Source organism: Astyanax mexicanus, chromosome 24 (assembly GCF_023375975.1).
Source record: "Astyanax mexicanus isolate ESR-SI-001 chromosome 24, AstMex3_surface, whole genome shotgun sequence".
Classification (NCBI taxonomy): domain Eukaryota; kingdom Metazoa; phylum Chordata; class Actinopteri; order Characiformes; family Acestrorhamphidae; genus Astyanax; species Astyanax mexicanus.
This window is the reverse complement of record NC_064431.1, coordinates 22,164,279-22,178,255: the sequence shown is the minus strand read 5'-3', so window position 1 is coordinate 22,178,255 and position 13,977 is coordinate 22,164,279. Positions and strand designations below refer to the sequence as shown.

General features: G+C 39.1%; 2 protein-coding genes across 7 annotated transcripts in view; both read left to right on the top strand.

The window, feature by feature from the left end:
* kif21b (kinesin family member 21B) overlaps positions 1-9,135 on the top strand; it is a 118,063-nt gene extending 108,928 nt beyond the window's left edge. For all 6 annotated transcript variants that reach the window (XM_049471783.1, XM_049471779.1, XM_049471780.1 and 3 more), the window contains one exon: positions 467-9,135. Coding sequence is in view for 1 of the 6 variants with exons in the window: in XM_049471781.1 (XP_049327738.1) it covers positions 467-515 (49 nt within the window). In the remaining 5 variants the exon portion in view is untranslated. The remainder of the gene's footprint in view (positions 1-466) is intronic.
* srpk1b (SRSF protein kinase 1b) overlaps positions 1-13,977 on the top strand; it is a 257,960-nt gene that overhangs the window by 184,976 nt on the left and 59,007 nt on the right. The gene's annotated exons all lie outside the window — the stretch shown is intronic.

The window sequence follows — 13,977 nt, the reverse complement described above, 5'->3', positions numbered from 1 at the left end:
AGTGGATAATAGGATAGATTGATGGAATAGTGGAAGAGTGGCATGTCCTATTGTACAAAGCATCTCTATAGTATGCTATAGTAAGAGATAATACACTGAGTTTAGGTTATAAAGGGGAGTATATGTTGGGAAAGCAAGCTTAGACTGTTTATTCTGGATGAAATATGTTGGGGCATATATATATATATATGTGTATATGTGTGTTTAGTTTGAGACTCAGGTTGGGGGTTCTGCCATGTTGTGGCATTCTCTTTGTGTTAGCTCCAGGGGTTTTGATATTTGTCGCACCGACTGCGTGGGAGAGCTTCTGTCAGAAAATTCAGCGAACAAGACGCTTACGAAATGTATTATTTATTTTTCTCTATTTTTTGCTGCTGTCTTGTTCTTGTTTCTGTTCCTCATTCCTGTTCTCTCACTTCATCTCTCTCACTCTTTCTCACATTATCTTTGTGTCTCTCACCCACAGTGACAGGATGGTGAAGATCTGGAACCTGAGGATGGCAAAGAAGAGGTGACGACCGTTGGGGGGGCTGCATTGACGGTCATCGACTTTCCCGTACTACCCTCGGGCTGCGAGCTGATAGCTGATTGGTCACCTGCTGGACGTGCAGGGGCTGAGCTGACCTGACCTCAGGGCCCAGAGAGAGAGATCACCTCAAAGGTCTCAGTTAAAGATGGAAAATGAAGGCAATAGTGAATCTAAGGTGCCATTTTTTTGTACGCCGTCCGAAAAAAAAACTTTTTTCTTCTTCTTTATGGCACCATATTGGTATTTGGCTCCTGCACCAAATGACGAGCGCATGTTCAGACAGACAGACGTTCAGACGTTTTGAACTGCAAAGTGTCCTTCTGTGCTCTTTGTTCTTGAAGGAGAAAAAAAAGAGACTCAGTCCCATTGTCACATCTTTAGATGTAGCTGCTGATACTTCTTTCATGTTTTTTTGTTAGTTTATTTATTGTATAAAAAAAAAGAACTAAAAAAAAAACAAATCTTTTGGATGCCACTTCTGAGCCAAGTAGGTGGGAGTGGGGTGCACTTTTATTTTCTTTTATTTTTTTGTTTTGTTTTTTCACTTTTTCACCCCCTGCAGAGCCATATGTTTTTGGTCTTTGCTCGACTGAATATCAGAGAAATATTATGCGGGAAAAGAAGAAAGAGGAGAAACGAACTAAAAACAAAACAAAACGTTGATTCTTCTCATTTTTACCATCTGGTGGAGGATCACTGGAATGTGTATAATGTATGTATGTATTTGTTGGATGCAACAACTGGGTACAAATGCCGCCCTTCAGAACTCAATCAGATGTCTGATCTCAGTAGTGCAATAGTACTGACAGACTCTCGCCCACCAACATCTTCCTCTAGGAACTCTGAGAGCTTTATTCCATTTACTTCTGATGTCGGATGTGGGAATGGCGTCGCACTCGAGTCAACCGTGTTACAATTAAACATTCAGCAGATATCAGCAAATATTATCATCCTTGCTCTCTTTGTCCCAGGTTAGCTTTGCTACTGCTAAAACCGGTTACAACAATGCGTTATACAGTATTTTGCGCATTCAAACATCTTGGAAGTTCTTCCTGACTGATTTAAAAAGACACATACTGTTGATGTGCAGGGCAGCCATCTTGGATTCTGTACTCTGGATTGGTGAGGTTCTCCTGGCTTTCTTAGTAGATTTGGAAGTATCAAATGGAATTCAGCAAGAATTTTGTGGACTTTCTCTGAGTGAATTTTTCCAGAATATTCACACTGGACTTTCACACTCTTTATACCCTTCAGATCATTTATGGAACCTTGTATGGCTTAACGTCACCCAGATCCATTTCCTCCACATTTATTTCAAAGAACAAACATATTCCCTCCCTTTCTATGTGCTGTGACAGTTTTTCTTTCTGTTTCTTTTCTTTTTTTATGTTCTCTACCTCAGGTCTTTATGAGTTTCGGGGTGTAAAGGCCTCAGCGTTTGCGTTTGGGAGCCCTAGCTCAAATCCTTTTCCCCGCATCGTTATTGCTCATCTGTGTATAGTCGGCTCTCCGAGCTCCACCAGCCCTCGTATCCGCTCGCTGCTGAGCCGGCAGTTTGAGCCGCCGACTCCAATAAGCCCCGGCCAGCAGGGGCCCGCGGTGTGCAGTAAAACTGGCACTTTGCTCTAATGAAGGCTGCGGTGCTTAAGCAGGCAGAGTGAGACTCACCCATCAAAAGAGTTGCGGGTGGAGGGGGGGGTCCGAGCACCTGCTGAGAGAGTCAGTGTGACATGATGATGACTACTTTCTCTCTGCTTTCTCAGGAGCAGCTCAGGAGGGAGATGGGAGCATTCTGTTTGGAGTTAGGAGAGTTAGTGCAGGGATGCTGGATTGGATTCCACAACTCAAATAAAAAGCACAAATATTTAGCCGTTCAGTCAACACTCAAAACCGATCACGTACAAGACCTCATAACCTTGACTGGGATTTAAACGAAAGTTGGAAAGACGTGCAGATATAGACAGTGAAAGGTGTCAAGAGCAACTTTAAATATGCAGAAGAAGAGATTTTGCTTTTAAATTACTTTTTAAATTGACACTTTGACATAATGTTTCTGATTTAATAGACCCTATCTTACACCCATTGCACGTCAGATTTATTATTTTTTCCTTAATGTACACTCCTACTTATGGCCCAACACTTTTAGCATGTCAGTGTAAATTACTTTTAATGTTAAAGGTTATTTATCTAATTTAAAATTCAGATACAGCAGTTTCAGCGAGTTAGATACAGTACTTTTGATCAATTCTCTAAACAAGATACAAACAAACCCACACTCTGGGCTAATGGAAGCAGAGCTGTCTCTACAGGGAATGCTCTGAAATGTAAGGAATCTATTTTTGTGAATATATTGATTTTCCTCTCCGCAAGGCGTTATTATGAAGAACAGCTTGTAAAGATCCTCCCCCACCAGCCGCAGCATCCGCAGCAACCAAGCAGCGTCAGAACATCAGATGTGTGTGTGTGTGTGTGTGTGTGTGTGTGTGCGATGGCTTTTGGGCAGTAGCTCTATTTTCCACAGTGCTGGATAATATTAGTTATATTAGTTATAGAAACAGTTATTAAAGTGACTTCTTCTGGAATGATGTTGTAGGATCCATCCCAGCATCCCAATTACTGCACTGTACCGTTTCATCTCCCCTGGTGGGAAGCAGCCCCTCCAATAATATGCGAGAACATGAGAGAAGGGAAGGAGTTGGGGAAGTAGGTCAGATCCAGGGCTGTTTTCTTTTACCCACTCGGAGGAGATGAAAAAGCAGCAGTTTCACTCCTTATTAAATGAAACAGTGGAACAGGAAGCTGCCGCCCCGGCACTGGAGGAGCCAGCATGCCTGATGGGGGTACGTGGGCGATGGCGGGGTTCATCTTGGCACAACACTAATACGCGCGCGTATTTTTAGACCATCAATCATCCTCTTCCAGGGCTGTGCTCTCCTCGCGGCCCCCGGATTTACTGTCTTTTTTTAATGAAACATATTTATCACCCTAATCTGCCCATCTTTTTTTATTTATTTATTTATTTCTTCTCTGGGCGGCCCCTGGCGGCTCTATATCTGTAGTAGCAGCTGTCTGTGGGTGCTCCCGCTGTCAGCAGGCCCTAGCTACGTTTTCCAGCGCTGAGGGATGGATTTGCCAACATGGGTGATTGCACATCGAGTGGTGTTTTAAGGAGAGAAGCTTTGTTTTACCACTAGAACTGCACACTGATTTTTATTATTTTTTTCAGCTATATAGTGAATATAAGGATATTTTAGGTACGTCACGGTAAGGAGTATGTCTAAAGGCTACACTCTCATTTTAAGAACCTTTAAATTAATTTGAAGGTGGTTCTTTATTAGCAACTTTTGCGAGGTTGGACGAACTTTAGCTTTTTTCTAGCTTTTTAACTAAACAGTCAATTTAAAAATCACATTTAGCACAAATGGATCTCCACTAAGGCTGTATTCACACTGTAAACGAATCAGATTAGTATCTCAAATCATATCTTTTGAGATTGAGACTGTCCACACTAATGTGCAACTGATTACATAAGATGCATTAACAGAAAATAGGAGTGGAAATTACAGGGCATCTCACAATACAATAATATAATACACTGCCCACAATAATGATGATATGTAATCGTGCCCACAACAACGATAATATCATGATATCGTGCCCACAATAACAATTGTAATACTTGAAATAATCACAAGATTTTCTATGAGGCTAGAAAACCCCTAATTAGGCAAATATCAGAAATTATGGATTTATTGGTGTCAGTTTTATAGAATTTGACAACTAATATTTTTTTTCACAGGTTTACAGTATAAAGCGTTCAATAAAAATATTGTTAATATTTCACGTCATGCATCGATGATACAATCGAAGCGATACAATATATTGTGCCTCCCCTAGTAACAAACTCTTGCCACTTTTGTCGTTTGACGTCAACTGATGCTAAGATCCCGTAGAAATCATCTGTACAAATTCTTTTAAATGTAGTTTGGATCCAATTTGCAAAAATCAGATTTCATTAGTTTTCTGGCTGTTCAGACAACCAGAAATCGACCTGGATATAATCTAGATATGGAACAAAAATGGGCTGAGATTTGGGCTGCCAGTGTGAACACAGCCTTAGACTTAAAATTCAGTCAGCCTAAGCAATACATGCAGTCTGGTTAAAACCTTATCAGCATACAATCCTGATACTCCTACATAAAGTGACCAGGTGTAAACGGAGTCTCAGTTCTTTATTCCTCCCCTTTTTTTAAGAGTGTAGCTTCACTGTGTTCATTAAAATTCTATAGTACAGTTCGGTAGTTCTTTTACACAGAGGACCTGGTTAGAATATTATAATATAAAGCTGCTCAGTTCATTCAAGCTACTCCAGAATAGCTGGTAGGAGATTATGTAATGCATTTTAATGAGCCCTAAAGTCTCAGTGGTGAAGGGCCCTTGGTGAAATGTGCACTCTATAAAGTAGTTATCTAAACTGCTGCATCATCTCATACTCAGTAATGAGTACTAGTATGAGATCCTTTAGAAAGCTGGAGAAGTGATTAAGAACTGAATAGGTTTAAGAATAGCAGTCTATGAATAGTCTTGTATTGCTGTCTTGAGGCCATTAGCTTCAGTAGGCGCTAGACAGCGTGAGTTCTTCCTCTGCCAAAGCACAGTCTTCACTTCTTCACAGATTTACTGATCAGCTTAAATTCAAGTTGAATACTGCAAATAGTTGTGGACCAAATAATGATTGTTTATAAAGATGTGATCTTACTGTTGAGTGTAGAAGGGGTAATGTAATCTGCATCACCTCTGAACAGCCAATCACTGCTTACAGAATAGCGTTAATAGAGTTAGAGAGGGACAGAGGCTTAGTTCACACAAATCCAGATATTTAAGAAAAACTTAAGTATTATTTTCTCTGTTTTTGTGAAAGATTTCAATCCACACAGAGACAAAAACAATTGCATTAGCATACTAGCCCTATATGTGGCAATAGTACCTCATGAAGGCTACTTTCACTCATACCCCCCTCTTGTAGGGGGTGATAGTACCTTCAAAAAGTCTTCTTCCACATGTCAGGGGGAAAAAAATATTCCCACACAAGGAAACGAAAACACTTGTCCTTTACAAGGTACCTTGTAAAGGCTTTTTCCACACACACAAATATCCCTATATATAAATAAATAAATAAATAAATAAACAAAAATTTCCTTTTTGCCGTTTTTGAATAGATTTTTTTGTACACTAGGACAAAAATGCTTGCAAAAGCCATTATTTTTAGATTGGAAATATTTCTGTGTACACTAAGATAAAAATGCTTGCAAGAGCATGCTAGCCCATATATTTTTATTTTACAAACTGACCGATTTTTCGTATTTTGGCCTCCCATCCACAACCAGATGTTTGGCTCTTGCTGAATGCTCTTTAGAGTGTTTGGGGGAGGTGATTTTGGTGTTGTGTGGACAGGCAAAAATATGGAGCTTTATGGAAATGGGGACATCACAGCGCATCCATGTTTCTGCTTGAATCACAAATACTTTCTTACTCCCTATATAGTGGACTACAAAAGAGCATAAAACTACACACATATAGCACTAGATTTTAGGGACGGGTATATTGCAAAATTGACATATTGTCCCACCCCTATAGGGAAAGTTGCATAGTTTGTGTAGTATCCTGTTTATCATCTTCATGAGCCACTTTTACCTTATATTGTGCTAAAATGCTCATTCAAGCACTTGTCTCTGTGTGGATGAACTAATTACAAAAACAGAGGAGGGAAATTACTGTTTTTCAAAAATATCCAGATGTGTGTTCATGGTTTAAAATGCCTCTCTGCTAAATGCTTTTCCTCATAAATATGTAGTTCTTTTTCTATTTATAATCCAAGTTTTACCGTTTGCCAATGTGAAAAGGAAGTGCATGTAAAGTTAAAGTCGTTGCCAAAGGCTTTGACATTTTTCCCAACTCTAACTCTGCTGATCCTCCAGTATTTTTCCTTCTATTTAGCACTATTGTCAAACCAGGCCAACGCGCGGCCTGTTTCTCTGAAGTAAATGTACCCTCCTGCTTTAAAGTCCCTGAATCCCTTTTAATAAGTGCCCCTCATTAGTGAGCTGAAAAAGACTAGACGCCAGTCTTTTATTCATTTCATTTTAGAAATGAAAGGAATCAAAGCATTTCTTTATGAATAGCGTTAGCTTTTGTAGCATTTCGGTTCGAATGCTGGTAATAGTGCAGCAAGTGGAGAAGAAAGTAGGAAGCCTGTGAGTTTTTACATTTTTTCTTCTTCTTTTGTTGTTTTGCTAGTGCTCAAAGACTGTGAAACGGAGGGACGTGACCTCATTGTGTGTGTATGGGTGTGTGTGTGTGCGTGCGTGTGTTGTATATACATGTGTTAAATAAGTTCAATATGATGGATTTAATGGCCTCTGCTCCACAAAGACAAAAACATCCACCTTGGAGTAAAATCCCAGTACAGTGCTACTGAAAAGCTGAGAGCTTAATTACTGGTTGACCTGCAATGAAGGACCAGTTGTAAAGTGTTTTTTTTTTTTTTTTAATGGACAGTTGGTCTTCAAATGCTGACTGGTGTTGGTCATGCCACCGGTCAGTGTGCTACAGCACAGGTTTCTGGAGCGATGCCACAAGCGACCGCGTCAAGAGATGCTTCAATAAATCTGCAAAACCTGCAGCCACACTGGACAAACATATAGAAGACTCATTTTTGGTTCCTTAAAGAACCATTCAATGCATTTTTAATTTTAAAACACTTGAGAAGTTGTGCAGATCTATTCAGCTCTTTTCAATGTTCTGAGGTCTTCATCCAGTTAGAGCTACTATTTCGCCCAATGTAACACCAAAAATAGTGGACTTGATGTCTGCCATCTCGGAATGTTCCTTTTAAAACCAAACTTTTGGTCGCTCTATTGCTCCAGAGATCCATTTCTGGCACTTTTTAAACCTCTGGGGTTTGTAAATGTAAAACACAATTTTATGATGTTTCTTTTAACATCTTTGCTAGTGATTTTCTGAGTGTCCATTGATCAGATTCACGCGAAACTTCAATAAATGTGGGATTTGCTGCGCTAACACATTTATCAACCCCAGAAGGTTACAACTAGGCTCAAGTTTACGATGTATTTATCTGATCTTAATTCTGTACTGTTTTATATCGTCCTTTGAGCTTTCAGCTAAGCTGTGGTGCTTCAACGGTGCTTTCTGTAGAATCTTCATTGTGGCGTTGAGTTTTACAGTGCTTGCTTTTCCGCTGTAGATCAGTAACGCATAGCTTTTACATGCAAGTAGGACTTATACTATAAACATAGTCGACATCGCAATCTTTTTTCCGCTTTACGGGAGGATGTCAGCACCTGCCTTGTAGGTGTCTACCATTACCTGTGCACTATCCTGGGCTTTGCACTGCTAGTGCTGCTGCTTCGTCCAACAGAACACCAAAGGTGGGCTGGATTTAGCTCCGCCCTCTTTGCCTTACGCTCTAACTCTCTCTCTGTCTGCCTTACAACAGTCCTCAGCTCGAGCTTGACTTTAATCAGCGTGTATTTGCTGTATAAGCTTCTTTTCCACTGCATTAACAAGTGGTTGCGAAGTAGCATTTATTCAATGCAGTGATTAAATACCTATTAGGCTGATTGCGTTATCTTTTTTCGTGTCACGAAATCACTATTGGAAAAAAGGACATATCGTATCAATTATGCAACAGTTGCTATTGTCATATTTGTTGGGTCTCAACATGCTGCCCTTATTTCATACAGTTAGCAAGTTAGCTAGCATGCTATCTTGTGAAACAGAGCATACTAACAAAGTGAAAAGAAGAACTGTACGTTTTTGTGCAGGCTACGTTCTTCATCCAACGCTTCAACTTGTACAATATCACTATCACCGTGTTAACACAGGGGCTGTCAGCATTACTCAACATCACTACTACAGTGTAGCTACACGTCAGCTACGATCCTTTAAAAACATGTTCTTATCACAGCAGTTATACATAGTATTGTATCACAGAAAACATATAAGAGTAAACCAAAAAGTGTCTCGGAAAACATTCGCTTTTGCTTCAAAAATTCTATTAATCATTTAAAACTAGGCCTATAAATCAATGATTGATTTATCTGCCATGATTTATGAATCAGCTGATGTATCAATGCTTTATTACAGTAGCTGTCTCAGAGCACTGCTGCAGTGCATAGCTAAATGCAGGAGTTTACAGTCATCTGGCAACCCCAATAAACCTGAAGGTTGTTAGATATGAAATCTGGAAAACGTTCAAAAGAAAATAATAATAATAAAGAGCTGGTGGATTTTGCCCTTGCTGTACTAGCTGAGAGAGATATCACTATCAGCAGGTGAAGGCACGTGCAGAGAGAGTCACAGTACATCACACCAGGGCGGGTCGACAGGGTCAAAGGTGCCTTTTATATTGCACAGACTCCTCCCGAGGAATGTAAATGTTTCTACAGTTTTGTCCATTTTCTTACACGTGCATGTGACCAAACATGGGTGTAAATACTTGACTGTAAATAATGTAATAAAGTTTTATTTAATGACCGAGCAAGCATTTTTTTTCCTGCAAAATAATAAAAATGTTTTAAAAATGATTTTTGTATTTTGTGATGTTTATTAGGGCTTGAGTGTGGGGGGGGGGGGGATTACAGGGCATCTCATGATACGATTTTACGATATGTTACTTACAATATCACTGTGAAATGATCTAAGATGCTCAATATTTTGCAAGACAATTCTCTACAATACTTAATGGCATATGTGTTACTAAATAGGATGACATACTCCTACATTATTTTGGAATTATGATTTTATTGCTGTCAGTTTTACAGAAATTGACAATCCATATTCTTCACTGCAGGTTTACCCTATTAAAACAGTAGCTTCAGTGAGTCTAACTTTTGCATGCAGGCAAAAATAATCAAAATCTACAATTGACAACATCAGTAGGCACAAGCTGAAGCTTGAGTTACAGGACAGGAATTGCATTAAATGTGGACATGTGAGATTTTTCTCAAAACCGCTTGTTTCCAGAGGTGTCAAGTAACTAAGCACAAATACTTTGTTAACTAACTTAAGTAGAAATGTTGGTTATCTATACTTTCATCTATATTTCAGACCAATTTTAACTTCTACACCTTACATTTTACATGCATTTTAAAGCCTAAGCTTTTGTCCTCAATGGCATCCACCCCCTTACATTACTTTTACTTTTGTACTTTAAGTAGTTTTGAAACCAGTAACAAGCTTGATACTGGAACTTCTACAGAAGTATTTTTAAACACTGCCACCGCTCATGATTATTACCATCCACTGAGCTTTCTAGCTTCTCCACGGTGGGTGTGATTAATGCCATATATGATGTATACCAGGTATACCAATGAAACTGTGGATCAGAGAGGACTGTTAAATGCCCACGCTTACAAAATTCCATCTGTCTCCCACTATCAGTCCTCACTTCAATTCCCACGTCACTCTGCCATGAGCAAGCTGGCCAGTGTTCAGCCTCACTCACAAGATAACAACTCCCAATTTAGACAGGTGTGAATGTCCCCTTGAAACTTAAACAGATAACCAACAATTTCATGATTAATTTATATACTCTTATTCCATGACTTTTTGGCATGCCAATCAGTATATACAGACCTCAAAAGAGCAGTGTTCCAAGCCAGCACAAAATAACTGACAGAAAAATCAATATAATGACTCCCAGCATGACTCCTAAATATCAAATTCCGTCATAGAAAACATTGCTAATTTTTAAATAAAGAGATCAAGTGTTTTTTCACGCAGAATTTTTTCCCTCGTTCTTAACAAGTTCGATATTTGCATGCTTGATTGTAATGAGCGGTTCGAATGGGCGCCTTCTAATTGGCATTGATTGGCTTTTTTCCTCTTCCGTTGGCGAGGCGCCTTTGAAAATGCCAAAAGCTCCAGCTCCTAATATAATGAGAAAGAACAGATTAAACCAAACCACACAAACCCACTTTAAAGTGCTCATATCCTGTTTTTATTTCTTTTGCTTTATTAATTTATCCCTTACAATTAAACAGACTAATTAAAAATCAGGATTAATAAGTGCCTTTAAGATTGTGATATATTTATGTAATTATGTAAAAAAAACTAGAATGACCCAAAAAATTAATGCAGTTTTGAACATATTGGTACATTTGATCTAGATTTTAACTATACTGAGAGAAACGATACATTCACTTGCCAAAGGTCATGGGATAGCATGACTTTAGATTGAACATGAAGTGTTACTTCATACCAAGGAAGTGTTGGGAAAAACTTGTTGTATGTGGGCGAGCATTCTCCTGCAGATAGATGGCAGATTGAAGCCTTACAACAAGAGACAAAACCAAAACGTTGTAATCACACCAGCAGTTGGTGCAGTGTGTTGCTTCACAGAAAAGGTAGGATTGAAGCGTAACACAAGATAAAACTCGAAAAAACTTTTGTGAGATCCCAAACAGAATGAGGATTCATTCTGTTACTATTGTATAACACTGCAGTCCATAGCTATCCAGATTTCTCATTCGCAACGGCACTGGATGGCATGGATGGCAGGCTATCACAATATTAAACAATGCAGGACCCATGACGTCAGAGATCTGGACTGACCGAGAGTCAGCCGATCACTCAAAACTGAAGGAAAACAACAAAACAACAATAATCGACCCTTAAATCAGGCATTTAAATGGCTTTTTAAAAGGTAAACAAGAGCCTTTTTCTGGGAATAAAAGTCTAATTTTGGCTGTAACTAGAAATATCTGTGCAAAACTGTGCTGGATTGAGGTGCACAGCTTTCGACAGGCTGGCTGCCGCTGCGTTTACAAGCACTTGCCCAGCCATGTGAAAGCCATGGCCACCTAAAACCAAAGTTTTAGATTCCACCATTGGCTCCATTGGGTGAAACATGGGCTAGGTTGGATGCCAGGGGTGTAACGGTACGTGTATTCTTTACGAACCGTCAAGGAACGGGGATCACGGTTCGGTACGCGTAAACACACGCAGAATACACGGTACAGACTTGTGGAACAAATAAGCATGACTAAAGTGCAGAGAGCGCACAGAAACGCAGATCATTGAAATAGTCCACAAACGGCGTTGAGCTAAAATCGCACCCTGCCATAAGAAACTTTCCAGTGTGAACACATGGTCAGGCGCTCATACTCTCTCTCTCTCTGTTTCCATCATTACAGCCCACCTTTAACTCACATGAGTCCCATTTTAGACCCCATGCAGTGCAATATACAACACAGATGGGGTCCACGTTTAACCCATCCTGGTCCCATCACTGACAACCCAGATGGGGCCAATCACAGACATCAATATATGAAGCCAAAATGGAACCCACTGACAAACCTTTCCAGTTCCCAATTGGGCTACACATACAGGCCATACAGGCCCCACATGGACTTGTTATCTGGGGGTGTTGTTGCAGGGAAAACACACACACTGCTATGAATCATGGGAGTCCCCTAGGACTGGGACTGAAAACACTGGGCTAGTATTGGATCTAAGAAAGCTGGTTCCATCTGCAGTCATAAGCATCAACTAGAGTTAAACTGCTGTATAGTTTCTCATGGTTCCAGTGAATTAAATGCAGTTTAGTTCAGTTTCCACTTTATTTGTGAGACAAAATTACACACCACACACTGTCCAAATGCAGCTGTACAGATCTCCAGGTGCAGACCACTAATAAACAAGCCAATGGTGACAGATACAGGGGAAAAACTCACTTAAAGCATGAAGCAGAAGCACTGAGAGCAACCGCAATGGAAAATTACTGAGAGAAACCACAGCAATAAAGCAAGACTTAAAAGTGGCAAACTAGATAAGAGCACACAGAATAGTCAATGACAGAAAACAAGGCTCACAGTGAAACTCTGAAAGGATTAAAAGACTAAAGGAAATATCTCTGAGAGGAAACCATCCTCCTATAGACCACAATGTTTACTTAAGAGTCCTTCAGATTATACACTAAAAAATAAAGAATACTTTAAAGCTATGTCAAGGAAGAATCACCTTTGGTTTACTAAATAACTTTAATAGATAGTATCCAACACCCCTCACATGTCTGCAAATCTGCTTGTATATCAGTACAGAGATTTTCTTTACTCTAAAAATAACTCAACACAGCCATTCATTTCTTAATATCTGGCAACACAAGTGAGAGCACCTCACAGTAAACATATCCAAATTGTGCCCAAAGCAAAAAAGTGAAAAGTATTTCCATTCATTACGCAGGTAGAAGTATAGACACTAAGGTTTAAAATACCTCTGTAGAAGTTAAAGTATCAATTCAAGCTTTTTACTTAAGCAAAAGTATAAAAGTTCTGGTTTCAAAACTAACTAAGTATAAAAGTATAACACATTTTTTAAACCATTATGAATAGAATGTTATATTAAAATGTTAATGTTAAACAAACTGGGATGCACTAGGCTCCCTGTTTCAGCTGCATATACGCCAATTGAAAATTAATGCATTTTAGTACAATGCAAATATAGTAAAGATGCTTGGTTGGGACATTTCAAAATCTTAAGTTCTCTTGAGTCCTCTTTATACTCATATCCTCTTTATACTGGGCTACATACATCTGCTATGTTTTTGCTGGAGTTTGGGTGTGACGTGATGTATGCAGGTATGATGGATCACATATAAGCCAATAGGGTGTATGTTTATACTTCTCATCCAATCACAATCAGATTCACTTTATCTGGATGGAGAGATTTATCTGGATAGGGTTTTTTTTTTAACAATGAGAAGACGGAATAAAAACAAGCTGAAATGAAATAGTAACGAGTAACAAGGCTATTTTTAAAATGTAAGGAGTAGAAAGTTCAGATAACTGTGTGAAAATGTAAGGTGCATAAGTAAAGGTCAGCTGAAAGAAAAAATAGTCCAGTAAAGTATAGATAACCAATATTTCTACTTAAATAAGGTAACAAAGTACCTCTGGCCCAAAGTGTCAATGTTTTGTGTGACCACCATTATTATAACGCACTGCCCTAACATTCATATCTCCTGAGATTCTGACAAAGATTAAAGTGAAACTTAATGTGAAGCATTGTTCTGTCATGCATGCGTCTGAATTACAAAGTGCAATCTGATCCTATAGATGTCAGATATTGGTCACATTAAAAAAGACTGTGTTAACAGCCTAAACAAAAAAACAGATTTGGTTCACTTCACCTGCTGTTTAAATGTAGTCTAATTTGCTTGCAGTCTGAACACAGCCATAGAGAAAAAGGCATTACAATGTTTAAACAAAAAAAAAACATTTATAGCAAAACTCATTACAGTTCACCACAGGAGTTGTTCAGGAGCACCTCTTACTGATTCACGTATCACACCTGAACACCTGACTCAACTCATCAGATCATGAACAAACACTTCAGTAGATTAGAATGGATGTGTCAGAGCTAAAAAC